This window comes from Ischnura elegans, chromosome X (assembly GCF_921293095.1).
Source record: "Ischnura elegans chromosome X, ioIscEleg1.1, whole genome shotgun sequence".
NCBI lineage: Eukaryota > Metazoa > Arthropoda > Insecta > Odonata > Coenagrionidae > Ischnura > Ischnura elegans.
The window spans coordinates 52,531,246-52,548,705 of NC_060259.1; the positions used below are offsets into that span (position 1 = coordinate 52,531,246).

Consider the following 17,460-nt stretch of genomic DNA (forward strand, 5'->3'; position numbering starts at 1 on the left):
TTAGTATGAAACATCTATTAGAAACTCCATTTTTTCCCAATTTAATGAGCGAGGAAAGATTTTCCTTGCTCACCAAATTTCTCCATTTCACATATAACACCAATGAGGAAATTGTAAAAAAGGATCTTGAACTGTATAAATTTTGTCAAGTAGTGAATATTTGAACCTTAGTGAATAAAATCATAGTTAAGTATTACAGACAAAGTTAATAACAGCACAAAGGACCACCCTTGGATACTGATATTGAATGTATGCAATTAACCGGATGGCATTTTGTCCAACAAAACCTACAAACTGAAACATTTAACCCTTTTGAGACGGTGGAGTTCTCTCCTTAGCATGACTGCTGTACTGAGCCCAAATAGACTCTTCCGTCCCCTCTGTACAGAGCATTTTTGCAGGACATTCACTAAGAAGGGTCTCGCGGATAATCATGCACTCTCAGCATCAACCTTTTTCGACCCTTCCTAGCGGGGACACCGTATTATTTCGGACTCCGAGGGTAGTTGGGCTCCCTCCTTTCGGGGTTTATAGCCCTACCAGCAGCATTGGTTTGCCGTCAATCATGCTTTATTTATATGAATTAGCTATACGGATAATTGTTGCTTGCACGTGAATTGCAGACTTTGAATATAATTCCTCCTTTTATTCTGAGATCGTCAAACTTTGGACGAAGCTCTTTTGTCAATATTAATGCATTTATTGCAGCAATAATTTCCATGTTGATGTTTATACTGAAATCGAAATAAAAGTCAATATTTATTGTAGAATTTCATTTAAAAACTGTAACCGCTGCTCAAAAGACCAAGAATTCAATTTTTAGTATGTATTTTTTGAGAAAGGAACAAAATATTTATTTCTAAAACTGACTAAATTGAATGACCGTGATCCCTTACCACAAAGAGGGGTAATATAAGACGAGGGGTCTGGGTACCTGCTCCCAAATTACAAGGGTACAGCCTAAGTCCCGCTTTGTTGGGTCCCAAAACTAAGACTTCGCAAACCCATGAGCATCATAAAAGGGGAGAGTAAGGAAACGTATATTTTCTGCATTCGTTGTCCTGCGTAGAGAAATCTCCAACTAAAATTTGCTGCTTTCGTCTCCTGGGTCAAGAAACGTCCTGGTGAATATTTTCATCATTAGCAGCGAAAGGGTTAAGGTTGGAAGAAGAATGTTTATCGTGTGCATTAAAAATGAAGAGAAAAAATGGGAAAGATACAGACACAAAAACTGCCCAGGAAACCCTTACTTTGCTTAGGACTCTGTTTTGAGCAACAACACAAACAAATCACTTATTGATCATTGGATACAGGGAACATGCAAAAGTGAATGGCTCTGAAAATTGTAAGTTCATATGAAGTTCAAACAATGGTGTATGGAATATAACATTTTGGACATTTTTTGGAGAGTGATTGAGAAGTTAAATATATTTTACTTAATATTTGCAAAAAACCTTCAGTGCCTCCGCATTAAAGCCCCCTGTTCACCCAGCACCCAATAAAGCACCCAGTTCACATACCTACGATTAAAGCACCGAATAGGAATGCAGTAGCAAGGACATATATGCTGCATGGCACACCCTTTTCAGGTTAAATTGTGATCCCTTCCCTACATCAAAGTCCTTATGATTGTGCCGAGGCGGATTCTTTTTCTAAACTTGAAGGCATTGAAGGAATCTCATATGCGGGAGAGGAAAATCCGAGGCAAAAAATTGTTTCTGATTACAAAAGGACTGATAATTTTTATGGAAATTCAATTTCCCAATGGCTCTACAGGAAGTCATAATGAGAAACTCCTTCACTGCTGCAAAATTCTTAAATTTATAAGTACCATCTATATTGCAGTGTTTGGACTACCTACGCGTTTTTAGTTAAAAAAAATCCACAAATAAAATATACCATGCGAAGCATCAGGACTTAATTCAAAGTTTCACAATTCTTCATCCACAGCGGTGCAAATCAGTGATGATTGATATATCGCTAACTGCGATTGAATCACCGTTACTGAAAAGTAGCAATCACTGTCGGTGATTTAATGCTCTAAATCACTGTGATTGGATCACTGGCTTTGGTGATGAAAGCACAGGCTGCTACCAAGTGATTAGCAATATCCCTTCCTGTGATTGAAGAGAAGTAGCCGATCACTGCCGGTGACTAAATCACTGCGACTGTGAATATGGTGAAGATAGCTTTGGCTGCTACCACTGCTACCAATAGTATAAAAAGGATGTCTCATTAATCTTTTATGATGAATAAGACATTAAATATACAGCTAACGGTTTGAATCATGATGGTTTGAATATAAAATTTAAAAAAATGCAGATGGGATTTTAATGATTGCCCCCTAGCAATTCCTTTACCATATCAAATTTACTTAAATATCGTAAAATAAACTCAGAATCGGAAGTTTTCCCTCAAAAATAAAATTTTGCCTGATTTTCCAATTTTCAATAAGTTTATTCGTTCCTTTTGCGAAGAGCTCATTCATTATTGGAATTGGACAAAGCAGCAGGAATAGCAGCGCCACAAATCACCGCTTACATTTAAGAGTAATTCTCCTCGGTGATCGCAATCACAGTTGAGAATCACCCTTACTGATAAATAGCAGTCACAGGTAACGAAGTGATTGGAAAATCACAGTTCCGCTCATCATTATCGCAAATTGAACAATTTTCTAAATGGCGCTCAACGAAAAACAATCGCAAATACTATCGATAGGTCGAAGTCGTCAAAGGTCGAAAGTTGTCAAGATCGTTCGGAATATCGATTATCTCACGGGAGGCAATTGTTTACTTTTACAAGGGTGTTGTCATGAAATGATGTTCTGTGTTAGTAAACAATTTCTGACGCGATTGAAAGTGGATATGTTTTATATCAAGTAAACTGAATGGATTAAAAGTGTTACACGGTGGCCATATATGCTGTTGTGATTAATCAAGGCGTATTTGTGTATTTACATGGCGTCAGTCCAAAGGGCTTTTGCCCAAAAACTTTCGAAGTAAGTTCTATATTACTGGAATTATGAATTAAACCATTATTTTCTCACAAATTAACATATTTTTTGCATTTAATACGCTAACTTCCGTGTTAATTCATTGTAAGCGGTAATGCTTCTGATCGTTTGCTATTCTGTTTATTTCTCTCGGTTGATGGAACGTATGAGTGATTTCGATAGAAAGGTCCTAATTTATTTTATTCTCGTTTCAGGCAGCATGCTGCTGATGTGCGAAGACAAATCTCCTCCGCATCTTATAATCGTGACTTATCGAAAACTGGTAGCAGTGTTTCCGGCTTTTCATCTTCGGTATGATTCCTTGTGCCTATATTTGTTGTTGTTACCGTCAGTATTAGAATATTGAATCCCATGGTGTTTCTTTATGTTGTTAAAACATTCAGTGATAGCAACCTTCGGTATGTGATACGATAAACGTATTCTCGTATAATTCCTCTATCGTCGAGATTTTTGCCTTCATCTAATGGTTTCTGGTGGTCATATATACCGGCTTCTGCAATTTATTGAGTCACGTCTGGGAGTCTTTCCTATCATATGGGAAAATGTATTGAACAGAAAAGTATTGTGTTGATTATTCTTTCGGTTTGCAAACTTTTTCCTACTAGCCGGTGTTGTCTTCTCCCCTTCAAATGCCATTTATTTCTAAGATATTTGGTTCTCTTTAGGTACCTTTACGTTTTGAGCTTTGGGAAAACCTGTCATCGTTACTTTTTTTACTATGCATGTTCTTCTACACCTTTAGTTTAGTCTTAGGAAGCTAAACGCCATTCGTACCCCTTTACTCTCATTGTAGTGATTGACACTCATGTGATTTCCACAAAGTTCCCACATAGCACAAAATATCTTCTAGATGTCTACAAAATATCTAGAACGTATTCAGCTAATGTCTAGAATATATCTTATATTATCTTCTTGATATTTTGTAGATATCTGAATGTCCGCTTTTCTGATATCTACAAGATATCTTTGAGAAGATATTTTCTAGACATTCATATTCAAATTGAATCCATTGAGAAAATTCAGGATAAATGTCTAAAATATAATATTGTTCAGTATAACAAGAGTTTATTTTCAACTGACAGCCTCCTGCTGGAGCAGGAGGTGATGGTAGGTTGCCTTCTGGGGATTCTTCCTGAATATTGGACCCTCTCTGGCATTCACTTCTTTCTAATGGGGGCTTCCTCCTCCAATTCCAAATTTGAAGTTACCAAAGCAGCTTACAACTTCCTTTTAGATTTCTCAAAGGAGTCTGCAACATTATCAATGAATGTTGATTCAGTGTCTTGTAATGTAGGTCTTGAAGAATTTTTAATGCAAGTTTTTGCCAACGTATTTAAACACCTTCATCGGGGCTAAGAATGAATGATATTTATATGAATGAGTACATAACTGTGGCACATAAAAGGTTATGGCAATATTTGTTGTGATAGTAAAAAAATTATAGTTGTAAATTAACTACAAAAATCAGAGACTAGAATTTTGACATACCTTTTATTCCATTGAATTGGATTTGTTTAATGATGGTATCTAAGCTGAGCCAGTTCATAGTTACCTATCAATTGTGATTTCACTGGACATGTAAAAAAAGAGTCTCCGCTCAAAAAGACATATGCTAGACATCTAGTAGATTTTTATAATATCCACAACATTGAAGACATTTTCTAGACTTCTAGCAGATATTTAAAATATACAAGACATTGAAGACATTTTCTGTACATCTGGAAGATGTTTAAGATATCCAAGATATTGAAGGTATTTTCTAGATATCTAGAAGATATTTTGTGCTATGTAGGTTCCCCTTGATATATTGCCTCTGATGGAGGAGTGACTTTTTGCTTGATTTTACTTTCAATCCTCCTATTGATTTTATTTTCAGGTTTCCCTGTGTGATATAGTAGACCCATTAGATTATGAGGATTTCATTCAGCAACACCAGTTACTGGTTGACCGAGATCCATTGAGGAATGTTTTAGACTTTCCATCCAACGATGTTGAAGTTGGGATTCTTCCAAGAAAAATAAGGACACTGCAGCCTGTGGTACCTTCAGAGGCAATGTATGTATGATGGTGATAATTCTTAATTTTTATTTATTTATTTCAATAGTAGTTTGTACAATTTAAGCTTGCTCGAATGTCTTCCCTATTTAATGAGTGTATTTCTCAATAAGGAGCTCCTCACTTTTCTGCTATGATCTCCTCTGTAAAGGGCATTAATTTTCACTGCATTTGGGAGTACTTTTATGCTTCTGTTATTAGTAATATCACTTTATTTTTATAGTGAATCACTTCCTCCTCACATTCGGGATTGTGTGCAGTTGTATACATCTGACTGGGTTATTGTGAGCCACCGGTATCGGCACCATTCTAGCAGTTGTTGGGTGAGGGATCGTGCTGGTGAAAGGCTAACCCTGGTGCAAGCAATACCCCGTCAAGAATTTGAAGTGGACCTTGAGCAAGCTGCATTTATTAACTCACCTGATGATGATGGGTACAAGGTGCATACATATTTTTAATCTGAATCAATGACATTGCATCCTAATTATGCCTCACCTTTGTCTAGGAATTAAATAATAATAATGCTTGTTAACTGTAATGACTAATACTGCATTTTATATGGGACTGAGGCTCAAAGCAAATGATTTTTTTCTCATTCATTCATCTTGGTTTTGCCTCCATAAAACAAAATGTAATCTACTAATAATACTTTTTCTGTAGTTTGCATGATTTTTTCTTTAAAAAATTACCTACATTTATGGTTGGTCTTATTTTTTTCCTTGAAGTTCATATCTCTCAGTCTCTTGACATAGGTTTTACACCTTGGCCAAAGTTTTGATGGAAAAATATTTGATTGCTTGATAAATGAGCTGCTCATTCTAAATTCTGGTGTTGTGATGAATTCTGTGGGGTCAGAAAATTGATGACCCCTTTTTAAAAGGGCTTGTCATACATAGGTGTCATTTCGGTTGCATTATTTCAGTTGGAGTAAAGAGAGTATTATTTGATGATGCGACTCAAAGCCAATGTTGATTTATGTTAGTGCATTTGAAAAAAATGAGAAATTTAATGTAAAATCAGGTAGCAAGTGGCTAGATGCAAATCTTCGACAGGTTAGATCTGTACTATAAAATATGAAGGTAAAACTTTCCTATGCATAGCTTTCAGGGAAATCTAGTGTTTGCTGTTCATTTCAGTTCTTTCTCTGGACAGCTGTTGATTAGTCCTAGAAAACAATTATGTACTTATTTACTTCTACTGGATGGGTCCTGGTTCAAATCCAGGTGGTAGGGGAGGTTTTTCAGTGCCGATTAGATTTCTCTTTGAATTCTTTGTGGAGGGCACTTCAAGTGCAGCACACAAATGTCAAAAATAGATTCTCATTTATTTTCCATCCTTCACTCTAGACTATCTCTACACACTATCTCCATCACCATCTACACTGTAGCTATCACTACAAGATATTTTCTCCCATATTATTCTTAGGGCTTAGATGGAACTTTCTAGTCCAAATCTCTCTCAATTTATATGAATTATTGTTATTATTCTTGACCATAATTTGTTGCAAGATCTTAAAATATACTCTCTATTCTGTAATTTTTAGAGTTTTGTCTTTTGAAACACATCTAATTTTTAGAGTTTTGTCTTTTGAAACAGATCTGCACAACCATTGAGATCCATCTACAATTTTGTCACAGTTTAATATAAATTCAGATAAATCTCTTGAGTTTTAATAAGTCAGCTGGATAGAATGTGCTTTACCATGTAAGATTTGAATTAGTTTTGTGGCACAAGTATCTTGAGCCCATATGTAATTTCAGTTGCTGCAAATACTGTATCAGCCGCAAGTAACTTTTTTAAATATGTAGACTCATATAATCAGTAGTGATATGGATGGATTTGAAAAGCTTTTCGTTTCGTCAAGTAGCAATTTTGCCATCCTAGTGAAAACTAATGATTTTGTTTGCTGCAAATTTTTCCCCTAACTGCTCAAGCATAAATTTCGCCAGCATATACTTGTTCTATCCATTCATTCTTGAGTGAGACTGTGTAGCATGAGTTTTGAAGAAGGCATTTGCATACACTTGATTCGAAAATAATTTTTTCTATGAGGTCACCATCAAATTTATTTATGAATAGCTGTAGAATGCTGTTTGTGAAGACTGCTAGACCATGTGTCTCAGTTAATGGAATTTTGGCTGAAATGCTATTTTTATCTATTTATGTCCAGTCACATCAGACCTAGCTAACTTGGTTGTTTTAATTTTTCATGGTCACTCTTGCCTTTAATATCATGGGCATGTAGATTTTCCTTTTGTAATGCTTCCTCATTTAAACTTGCACTATCAGCTGTAGTACTGTAATACTTTTCCACATTCTTTGTCCACATTTTCGACCGAGTGTTTTTCATCTTCTTCACCCAATGGCAACTTATTTCCCTTTGACTCCCCAGGAACTTTTGCTTTTGGCTTCTCTTTTTTCATATTCTCTTGAAAGAAATCTCAATTGAGGGGATGACTGGGATATCTACATATTGCTCTCTAATCTCTCTAGACTAAATTAACAAAATAAACCAATAGTAAGCAGAGCAAAGTATAGTTCCACAAGCTATTTATGGCTCTTGACTAAATTTGACAAGTATTGGGTCATTTGTAAGACAAATTGTTTTTATTGAAATGACATTCGTTGAAGCTAGCAAACAGTGATTAATAGTTTGTAGAACCATTAATTGCTGTGTTCACGACGAGTATCACTTTTATCCACCAAGTAGTATCAAAATCAGTTGATTTAGTAAATGAAAGGAAGAATCCACTAACTGTGCATCAGAAGTGAGGTCAGGGGTACCTTGAGTAATAAAAATGTGCATTAACCAAATGAGGGTGTACACGGACAAAACTTGGCCATGTAATTTGGAACAAGTTGATAGTGTGAAAATTCCACAGAGAAAAAATCATTTGTCTAGACAGGGATTTGAAGCTGGATCCTCCGATTTCTAGTGGAGTGCTTTAGTAAGTTTACCTACCGAGTCGTCTTTACCCTCTGTGGAAATTTTTGGACTTCACTGGACAAGTTCATCTTGCTTAGATTGTGACTTTTTTGTCATCGAAGGGAATGCTTGTGAAGACCAATCTCCTAAGAAACCAACGTCAGTAGTAAATATCTAAAGAATGCCATTGTATAGCAGAAAAGAGATCTCAAAGGGAGTGAGTGGAGCAAAGTGTGCACTGCATGATGATTCGTAAATGGGACCAGCCCCATGTGTCTTGTTCCTGTGCAGTTGCATGTTTTATATTCTTTAAGACCACAGCAAACAATTATTTCTATAAGTAACAGATCAGCATTTTTTGTCTTAAAGCTAAATATGAATATAAATAGGGTAGTTTCCCTCATCAAAGAAAACGAAAGGCATTGATTGCGATTCATTACCCACCATTACTGTATTCATAACATACAAGTTATTTCGTTGTAGAAATACCGGTTTAGACGAATGGCAATGGTCCATTTTTATCCTCATTTGAAAAGGGCGCCCATGCGATGCCACTCCACATGACGTCACAGGGACCTAGTTTCTATACGAGAAGATAGGAGTTATACATCTTCTGAGGTTACCAATGCATGCATGAGGCGCAGAGCTCAGGGAAACATGTCTTAATAATCACCTATTAAAACTGGCTAAGGTCGGAAAGTTTTCTTCATTTGATAAGGTATTAATAATCCTTATTTAAGCCAAGCGCTACCATTCAGCAGGGTACTCAGCTACCCGCTAGCAGCCTGCGTCGTATCAGCGCTCAACTCGCCTCAAGGTCACCTCACAGGGCGGCAGCAGGAACCAGAAATACGTCACACGGAGAGATTTCCCGGCATTCATACTTACGCTTCGCGTTTTTGCGTGCTTGGAAATTTTCACTTTTCATTTAATCGCGAAAAATAGATATCGTCATGTAAAAATCTTAAAGCGTGAAATACGTACTCCAGGAGTAATAATCTTTCGATTTAGGCAATAAAAAAATAATAGGAAACCACCCTATTGTTAACATAACTCCTATGATATCAAAAGATATAATGTGACCCTACTGATTCTTTCCAAGCACCATGAAACTATTCTATTTTGGTCTCATCCCCAAAAAGACCACGTGCAGGAACTTTATGCTTGAAAAATTATAATAAGTAAAACAATGATGTATGTAAGTTAAGCTGAAGTATATGGGATTTCTTTGTTTGGTAGTGATTTTTTACGTCACTCCTACGTAGCAACAAAGTCTCGAGGATAACCTACTTGTACGTTAAGTTGTATTTCCTGGGTGGCTGTGAAATGTTAACTCTTCAATTTCTTTCAGGAATCATCCTTATCTCAGCAGTCATTTCATTCTGTGGACACACCCAGAGGCAGCTGGGCTAGCTTTGACCTTAGGAACTCTATTAGTGATGCCCTTATCCCTTCCCTTCTTGCAAGAATCCCCCCTGAGACTGTGGATGAGTTGAATGAAGCAAGAAGGACAGAAGAGAGACAGGTAAGAGCTTAGCCTTGATCTTCGGTGAAGTTAGTGCATAACACTGGTGATACATATAATGTACATACATTTTTTTATTTTGCTTTCGCCATTAAACAGGATGCCTTGTTTTCACTGTTTCCTACCCAAGATGAAGAGGAGATAATTGAGCGGAGGTTTCCAGCTGAAATACCCAGTGAGCACATGGGTCACAGAATACTGGTCAAATCTCTTCAATTGAAGTATGTTTCTGCTTATCACCTTATTTTATTGGTATCACAAATCTTTTGTTCTCTGAAGCTGAAGGGGAAAACATGACAAATGTCAATTAAACATTTTTCAAGTTTTTCCAGGTTTTATTTGTTATTTTAATTCTTCCATGATTTCAAAGTTGTGAAAATAAACCTGGAAAAATATAAATATCGACATTTTCCCAAGTAAGCATGTTGGCACTTAATACATTTATGAACGAATGTAGTTTAGATTTTTTGGTTTATTACTTGTGCAAGTATCTGTGGTTAAAATCAAGATGCACAACTCAAAACACCTATTTGAACCATGAGAAGGATAAAAAACAGCTTAGTTTTGTGATGGTTTTAAGCTCTGGCTTTTTCATCTTAAATTATGGGTATTAAAGGATGTTGTTTTGTAATTAATTTTATAAAGTGTTAGATTTAATTATAGCATATTACCAAAATGAGCTCTGTATATTTACTGCTCTGTGAGATGTAGTCCTTCAAAAGATGGCCATTTTTAGCTGCTAATTACATTTTTTCTTATGTTCTCTCAGACTTATTTAAATTGTCCCACCCCAGACACTACTCCATAACTACCAGCCACACACTTTGGCGCACCTCAAAAAAACCTGTATTTGCTCATAATGCCATAATTATTGTTAGGAGGACAATCAATGCTTTTGGGCTATCTTGGTATTGGTAGAATCAATTTTTCCTGTCTTGATAATTCATAATACATATATCCTGCCAGAGATATTAGGAATTGCCGAATAGTTGTCACCCCATTAGAATTCCTCAGGGCCTTTGATATATCCTTGGTACTTATGTATGCATTTTTCTTTCAAAACTATCTAGAATTTAACTGTGGGTAACGTGAGGGGCTCTAAGTAATCACATTCATGGTGAGAACATGTTTCTTAGCTAGTGTGTAACTGCAATTGTGAGTGATGAAGGGATGGCAAAATCGCAGAATGACTTTTGGATGGGTTTACTTGCTTTCATTTTAACTTACAGAAATTGGGGGATAGCAAAAGCTCCAGGTTATTCACCCTAATCACCTCCACTGTGTATATCCTTTGCAAATGCATAAGCATTGTAAAATTAAGGCACTAAGTAAAGCATTCCACTTCCCTTCCAATGACTGGCATCCCAAATATGTTTTAGAATAAGACCCTTCATCCTCAAGGAGCAATTGTTCCTGAAGATCTTTCCTGAGCAGGCAGATATGTATCTTCATTTGAATCTTTCTGGGGAAAGAGATGAGTGTAACCAAAGACTCCTTTGCATTGTTACAATTTTTCAGCTTCACATCCACTCAAATACAGTGGAAAAAGTCATAATTTGCCTTAGTTTTTCTTTTCCTTGAACTTGCTTCCAGTTTCATTCAAGGTTTGTTGAACTTTAAAGGGTCTGTGTACACTTTTTATCACTGAAAAGGTTATATTGGAATTAGATAAGAAATTGTATTATTAGAAGTAGTGCTTAATTTACCGTATTTACTCGTGTAAGTCATGCCTTGGTGTATCCCGTGCACCCCCATTTTTATGCCGGCTCGTGAGGAAAAAAAACTTCCCAACACTTTTTGGGTGCGGTCTAATATAGGAACTCGTGATTAGTTGCCAAATTGATAAATTTACATTTCCATGATTAAATAATGTTAGAAATGTAGTTCCTGCGAAGGTTTCCTAGTTTCAATGCTAAACTCTGGAGAAGTAAACGATAAGAATTTGAGGGAAAATGGAAAGCGGCTTACATTAAAATTTGGAGGATTCATGTAAGCAGTGCACCCCCATTTTTCACTGGCATGTCCGGAAAATGTGCAGCTTTTACGGGAAAATCGGTACTTTAAATTTTCCATCCACATGTTCATGTATCATCTCATTAACTTTTGGGTCTTCGTTTACCTTGCAGGTTAGACTTGGAAGTGGAGCCTATTTTTGCTATCATGGCCTTATATGATGCCAAAGAAAAAAAGAAGATTTCAGAGAATTTTTATTTTGACATGAATTCAGAAGCTCTAAAGAGAATGCTTGGTTCGCACATTCCTTATTGTGATATTAGCACTTTGAGTAGGTCTTGCATTTTTGACATTACATACCCTTCCACAGACGTATTTCTGGTAATCAAATTGGAAAAAGTTCTTCAAGGAGATATTAGCGAATGTGCTGAGCCGTATATGAAAGATGATAAGGTTGGTACTTTTTGTTTTTGTGATAATGAATGTATGAACTAATATAAACTGGTCTTTTATTATATCTATTGCAAATGTATAAATGTGAAAATTGGCTATCAAAATTAAATTTTAAATTTTGTTTCTCAGGCATGCATTTTTATCAAATGCTGGCCTACAGAAATATTTTAAATACATATTCAGAAAGTTTAACAAATATACTTGTCGCAGATCATTGGAATGAATTGTTTTAGAATAAACTTACTCTTTTATAATTCGAATGCATATGATGTGGATAATTATTGCCTCGAAGAAAACATTCATGACTCATTTTTATGACTTCAAATTTCTATTTTTGTAGAACCGTGATAAGGTAAAAGTAAATGCTGTTGCATCTTGTGAGAGGCTGGGAAAATACAGGATGCCTTTTGCATGGACTGCTATCTATCTTATGAACATCATTACAGGAGTGAATAGTTTAGAGAGGGACTCTGGAAGTGATAAAGAGAGCACTGGTTCAAATAGTTTGGGTATGTAGTTCTTGAGCATGTATCTGTTTGTCCTTTTCTCCTTAGAAATACGATATTAATGGATTTTTTCTCGTTGTAGATCGAAAATCAAGCAGTGGAAGTTTTGACCAGTTTCGTAAGAAAGCAAGTGATGTGGGTTCCCTCACTCGAAGAGGCTCCTTGGAGAGGCGCAGTGTATCTGAAAAGAGAAGAAGTTGGTCACCGGAAGACTTTGGATCAAGTCTAGATACATTTCGGCCTGTTAAACTGACAGTTTCCAGTTTTTTTAAACAAGTAAGCAAAAAGTTTTGTTGGCAAATACATCATTGTTTTGGAAACAAATTGGAAACGTCAAAATGTTCAGTCAAGTATGCTATCATTGCTATGTGGAGCAGTTAATTATTATAGAGAGAATATTCATATTTCCACTTGTTTCCTCCCTTTTTTCCAATTTTAAAATATAGCAGGCCATGTTGATATATAATAATATTTTCACAATAAATTTATGAAATTGTTTTAGTTTATAATTTATAGTAGTAAATAAACTGGCCTGGCAGGCAAAATAGCTCTGAACAAAATGCGAATGTAGTCACAGTGGCCAAGAGTGATAAACTCACTTATTATGGCTAACTGACTGATGCAACCAATGTGGATTTAAAACCCGACTCATGGTATGGTATTTCTTGTGTCATTTAGTACATTCAAGTCAATGGGTATGGCCATGCCTTTCCCGAATTCAGTGCTAACCATGCCACCCAAGGGAGACTCATCACATAGTTAACACAATACAGTCATCCCCGTGAAAGTATTACCAAGGTGACAGCATCAGAAACAGCAATACATTTATTTTGCAAAAATCATTGTTTAATATCTGAGTAGAAAATCACCCCACCACTCTGAGTCTTAGAATTTTATGTGTGTAATTATTACTTTTTTTACATTTCTTCCCAAAAAAAACTATAATGCTCTGTTGGAGGATTCAGGTTTAAATCTTTGTGAAGTCACTTGAGGTTTTTCACTGTGAATTTTATCCGTGGTGTTCATAACATTGTACAAGTGCAAATGACGAGGTATCAGTACATTAGTCACTCATAAGTCCATGTGAGCAAATGGCTCGTCATATTATCACTTGCTTTATCCATTTTTGGCATCACTCTATTCTTTGTAGGCTTCATTTGTTTTCATATAAATCTTTTATTCAATCATTTTCCCTCTTATTTCAGGAAAGTGATAAGCTGAGAGATGAGGATCTGTATAAGTTTTTGCAAGAACTCAAGAGGCCTTGTTCAGTTATGAAAAAGCTTAAATGTATTCCAGGAACTTTAAAACTTGATGTTTCACCTTGCCCAGATGAGCCAAAGTATTGCCTCACTCCCGAGTTGGCGAGGCTTTTCCCTTACCCAGGTGAGAAAATCATTTTTGGAGGTACATATATATAGTAAAAAATAAAATAGAAATAAATGGAAATAGGTGAATACATGTTGGCAGGAAAAGTATAGATGAATTAATAAAAAAATGCCACCATTAAACTGGTTGGGTGAAGGAAGTTGGAGGAGATAATGTTATGGCTTAATGGTTTTACAAGGGCAGGGAAGTAGTCTTAGTGCTCCGGAATAAAACGATGATGTACAAGAACAGAATAATAGAATTGAGAGTTATGTATTTTGTATGGAGAGTGTATTTGGAGTAAATGTAAGATGAACAGCAAAGGCCTCGTGGAGTTGAAATTTAGGAAGTGAAGGAATTGGTGATTAGTGGAAAACTTAGCAGAGAGAAAGAGAAAACAGAGCAGATGGATTGATGAGGTATTGAAAATTTAGTAGATACTGAAGTTTTTGTTAAAGCATATACATATTATTGAAAAAATATTGGGAGAGGGAACATTGAAGGGAATGGTTGAGTGTTGGCTTTGTGGGTGATGAGGATTAAAGTGCTTGGCAATCTAAATACAGTGAAATTTTATGCAACTGTTATTGTGTAGGGTGGATTGTGGGACTCTAATGGAAACACAAGTTTGCATTAAAAGAAGGAACGAGTCTTCATTAGTACTTTTCTTTCATTACAATATGTTTTCTTACTTTGATAAAATGATTTTTACATAGTGCATACATTGAAACTGTGCACAAATTAATTTAAGCGGCATTGTTTCTGTTGCTCATTTTATTTTTCTATCATTCAGGTGCTATGTATTTTTTTGTATTATTTCTGTGTCTGAACTCATCAAGACCTCAAAATGTTTGCTAAACTTTCATGTCTCATGGTGGTGTGGATATAAGGTGACAGAACCTCAATTTCTAAGAATGCTAAATTTATCAAATTGAATCACAAAAATTTTGAGGTTGGCTATTTTAATTGCAGATGATGAGATTATGTAGGGTACCAGATGTAAAGTAATTTAGGATTTAGCTCTTAGTTTGTGTATTTTTTATGCCATTATTTATGAATTTTTTCTTGTGTGATTCCGTTATTAACTATGTAAAATGTACCATTATGGTAATTCAATTACTCAGATGTTTTTTTCTTTCCTGCTAGACGAAAAGGGAAGACCAACCAAAGAAATCCTGGAATTCCCATCTCGTGAAGTATTTATCCCTCATTACTCGTACAGAAACTTGTTGTTTGTGTATCCAAAGGACTTAAACTTTGCTGGAAGAGCTGGTAAGTGATCATACTTATGAAAAGTATGTATTTGGGTTGAACGTAAACTCAAAAAAATTTAATAGGCATAGCATCGGAACCATATAGTTCACCATGATAATCCTTTCCTTCACTATCTATGATAAATCTAATTGTGAATTATGTCTTAGGCTCTGCAAGAAATATTGCTGTTAAAGTTCAATTAATGAGTGGTGAAGAGGAGCAGCATGCATTATCTGTGATATTTGGAAAATCATCCTGCCCTGAGTTTACCACTGAGGCCTACACAACTGTTAGTTATCATAACAAGTATGTCTCATTTTTATTGATGTAACTAATTATTTGTTTTATCTACTTGTCATTTGGATTATGTTTCTAAGATGAAACTTGTGATGCAATCCATTTTAAGCATCTTGGCCGTATTTGTTAAAGATTTTCTTGGTTTCTGGACTCAACTCATTATTCAAACATAAGTAATTGGTTGATGAGAGATTTTTATAATTTTTAGCATATGGTGGGTAAATCTATTGATTATTTTTACTGATATTTTCTTACATTTGCCTACACCTTAGTATTCGTTCTCTATTAGCAATTGTCTGCACACATGTACTTCAAGTTTTTCTTTTGACCATCACATTCTCCAACCTTATCTTGAATCTGTATATCTCACGAATTGATTCTGCAACTCTCAATTGATGTGCTTTTCTTTGAAATATCACTGACTAATTAGTAATGAAATCTTCATTTCTTTGGATATCATTAGTATGGTATGGTATTTGGAGGAGGGGACTGTAGGATCTGGAAGGAAAGTTTGACAGATACCCTTACTCAGCATTACCCTGCAAGTGGTGCCAAGGGAACCACAGCCTATCGTCCTATCTGATGGACAGAATGTAGTGCTTGAAGTGCCCTCTACAAAGCACTCAAGCAGGGCATGGTAGTCTCTGAAAAATCTTTGACTCTGCCAGGATTTGAACCTGGGTCCAAGGGGATTTCATTAGTTATGAACTGAAATGGCTGATTTGTAAGGGGGAAATTCTCTGCAAAAATTTATGTGCTGACAGTCTATTTGTGTAATATGGCCCCATATGCTGTAGATTATTTCTTTTAATTATGCCATTAAAAGTTGTGTGAGTTAACTTGCATGTTATGCAAAATATGTATCTATTTAGCCAGAGTAAATTAAACTCTATGGAGTTTTGGAAATTAATTGAAAGAATGTTAGATTTATAAGTGGTATGCATGCAGTGTGTCATGGTTTAATGTGTTTCTTTTTTCGGAAGGAGATTTGCTGTTTATCCTTATCAATTGCTCGATGTTGACAAAATATTTGCATAATTTCTTTTGATTCCATTAAGAAATATAGTAGTAATGAAAGGGGTTTAAATTTTAATTTGGCTCTATCCACAAGCATATTTATAAAACCATGATTATTTCTTTGTAGGTGCCCTGAATTTTATGATGAAATCAAAATAAGGCTTCCAGCAAACTTGGCTGATCACCATCACTTGTTGTTTACATTCTATCATATAAGTTGCCAAAGAAAAGTTGAGCAGACAACCGTGGAGACCCCTGTGGGGTACACTGTAAGAAAATATTATATTCACTGTTTTTCAATTCACTTTTATGGGATGCTATTCTGGATGGGTTTACAACTGTGCTATTTGCAAAGATTGGAGGAAAAATCTTCTGGAATATTATGACCCAGTCCCAATTCAGTATTTTAAACATAGTTATCACAAATGATAATCCATGGGAAGACATAATTCTTGAGATTTTCAGTAGCACTGTCGCAATTCGCTATTCCGGATGGATTTTGGGCAATAAAAGCGGTCTATGTCACTCTTGATTATGTTGCAGATTGCGCAGTTGCACTTTAATTTAATGATAAACTATACTTTATAAAAATGTCTTCCAAGTTTGTGGAAACATTTTTATATGAATAGGGAGAACTCAATATATGCCATGTGCTTGCAATGTGGCGCGAAATGAAAAATCACAAGGAAGTGCTGTATGTAGGTACTGAATGTTTTGCAAGCTAGGTAAATTGTATGGAAATTTGCATTCAAGCTTAGTAGGTGGACCACAAACTTTAAGCTTCATTAACTTAACGTAAATAATAATAACTATTAATGCAAAGGATTACTACAAGGAGTTGCAACAAGTTTCAGCGACACATTAATTATTTCTACTCATAAATTTATTGCAATATTTAACGAGCAGTGAAATGAGCCTCAGTGTGGGCTCTCTGTTCAATTCTTGGATTCTTCAAAGCTTTTGCAAACTAACTCACATAGGTTCCTGCCAAGTAAAATAGAACATGCATGAGTCCCTTGTCTATGTTGACAGCATTCACAGAATAGGTAAATATTCCCTGTCATTAATTGTTGTGGATTTATTTTTTAAAAGA

The 17,460-nt window shown here is 35.6% G+C and overlaps 1 protein-coding gene across 2 annotated transcripts in view; it reads left to right on the forward strand.

The window, feature by feature from the left end:
• The first annotated feature begins 2,782 nt into the window (after nucleotides 1-2,782).
• The window catches only part of LOC124170792 (dedicator of cytokinesis protein 7), a 42,396-nt gene continuing 27,718 nt past the window's right edge, over nucleotides 2,783-17,460 (forward strand). For both annotated transcript variants that reach the window (XM_046549755.1, XM_046549756.1), the window contains exons 1-13: nucleotides 2,783-2,998; nucleotides 3,208-3,304; nucleotides 4,890-5,068; nucleotides 5,292-5,508; nucleotides 9,346-9,519; nucleotides 9,619-9,740; nucleotides 11,646-11,925; nucleotides 12,266-12,434; nucleotides 12,514-12,707; nucleotides 13,637-13,817; nucleotides 14,946-15,071; nucleotides 15,221-15,359; nucleotides 16,495-16,636. In XM_046549755.1, coding sequence (XP_046405711.1) covers nucleotides 2,958-2,998; nucleotides 3,208-3,304; nucleotides 4,890-5,068; nucleotides 5,292-5,508; nucleotides 9,346-9,519; nucleotides 9,619-9,740; nucleotides 11,646-11,925; nucleotides 12,266-12,434; nucleotides 12,514-12,707; nucleotides 13,637-13,817; nucleotides 14,946-15,071; nucleotides 15,221-15,359; nucleotides 16,495-16,636 — 2,061 coding nt within the window. In that variant the 5' untranslated portion in view covers nucleotides 2,783-2,957. The remainder of the gene's footprint in view (nucleotides 2,999-3,207; nucleotides 3,305-4,889; nucleotides 5,069-5,291; nucleotides 5,509-9,345; nucleotides 9,520-9,618; nucleotides 9,741-11,645; nucleotides 11,926-12,265; nucleotides 12,435-12,513; nucleotides 12,708-13,636; nucleotides 13,818-14,945; nucleotides 15,072-15,220; nucleotides 15,360-16,494; nucleotides 16,637-17,460) is intronic.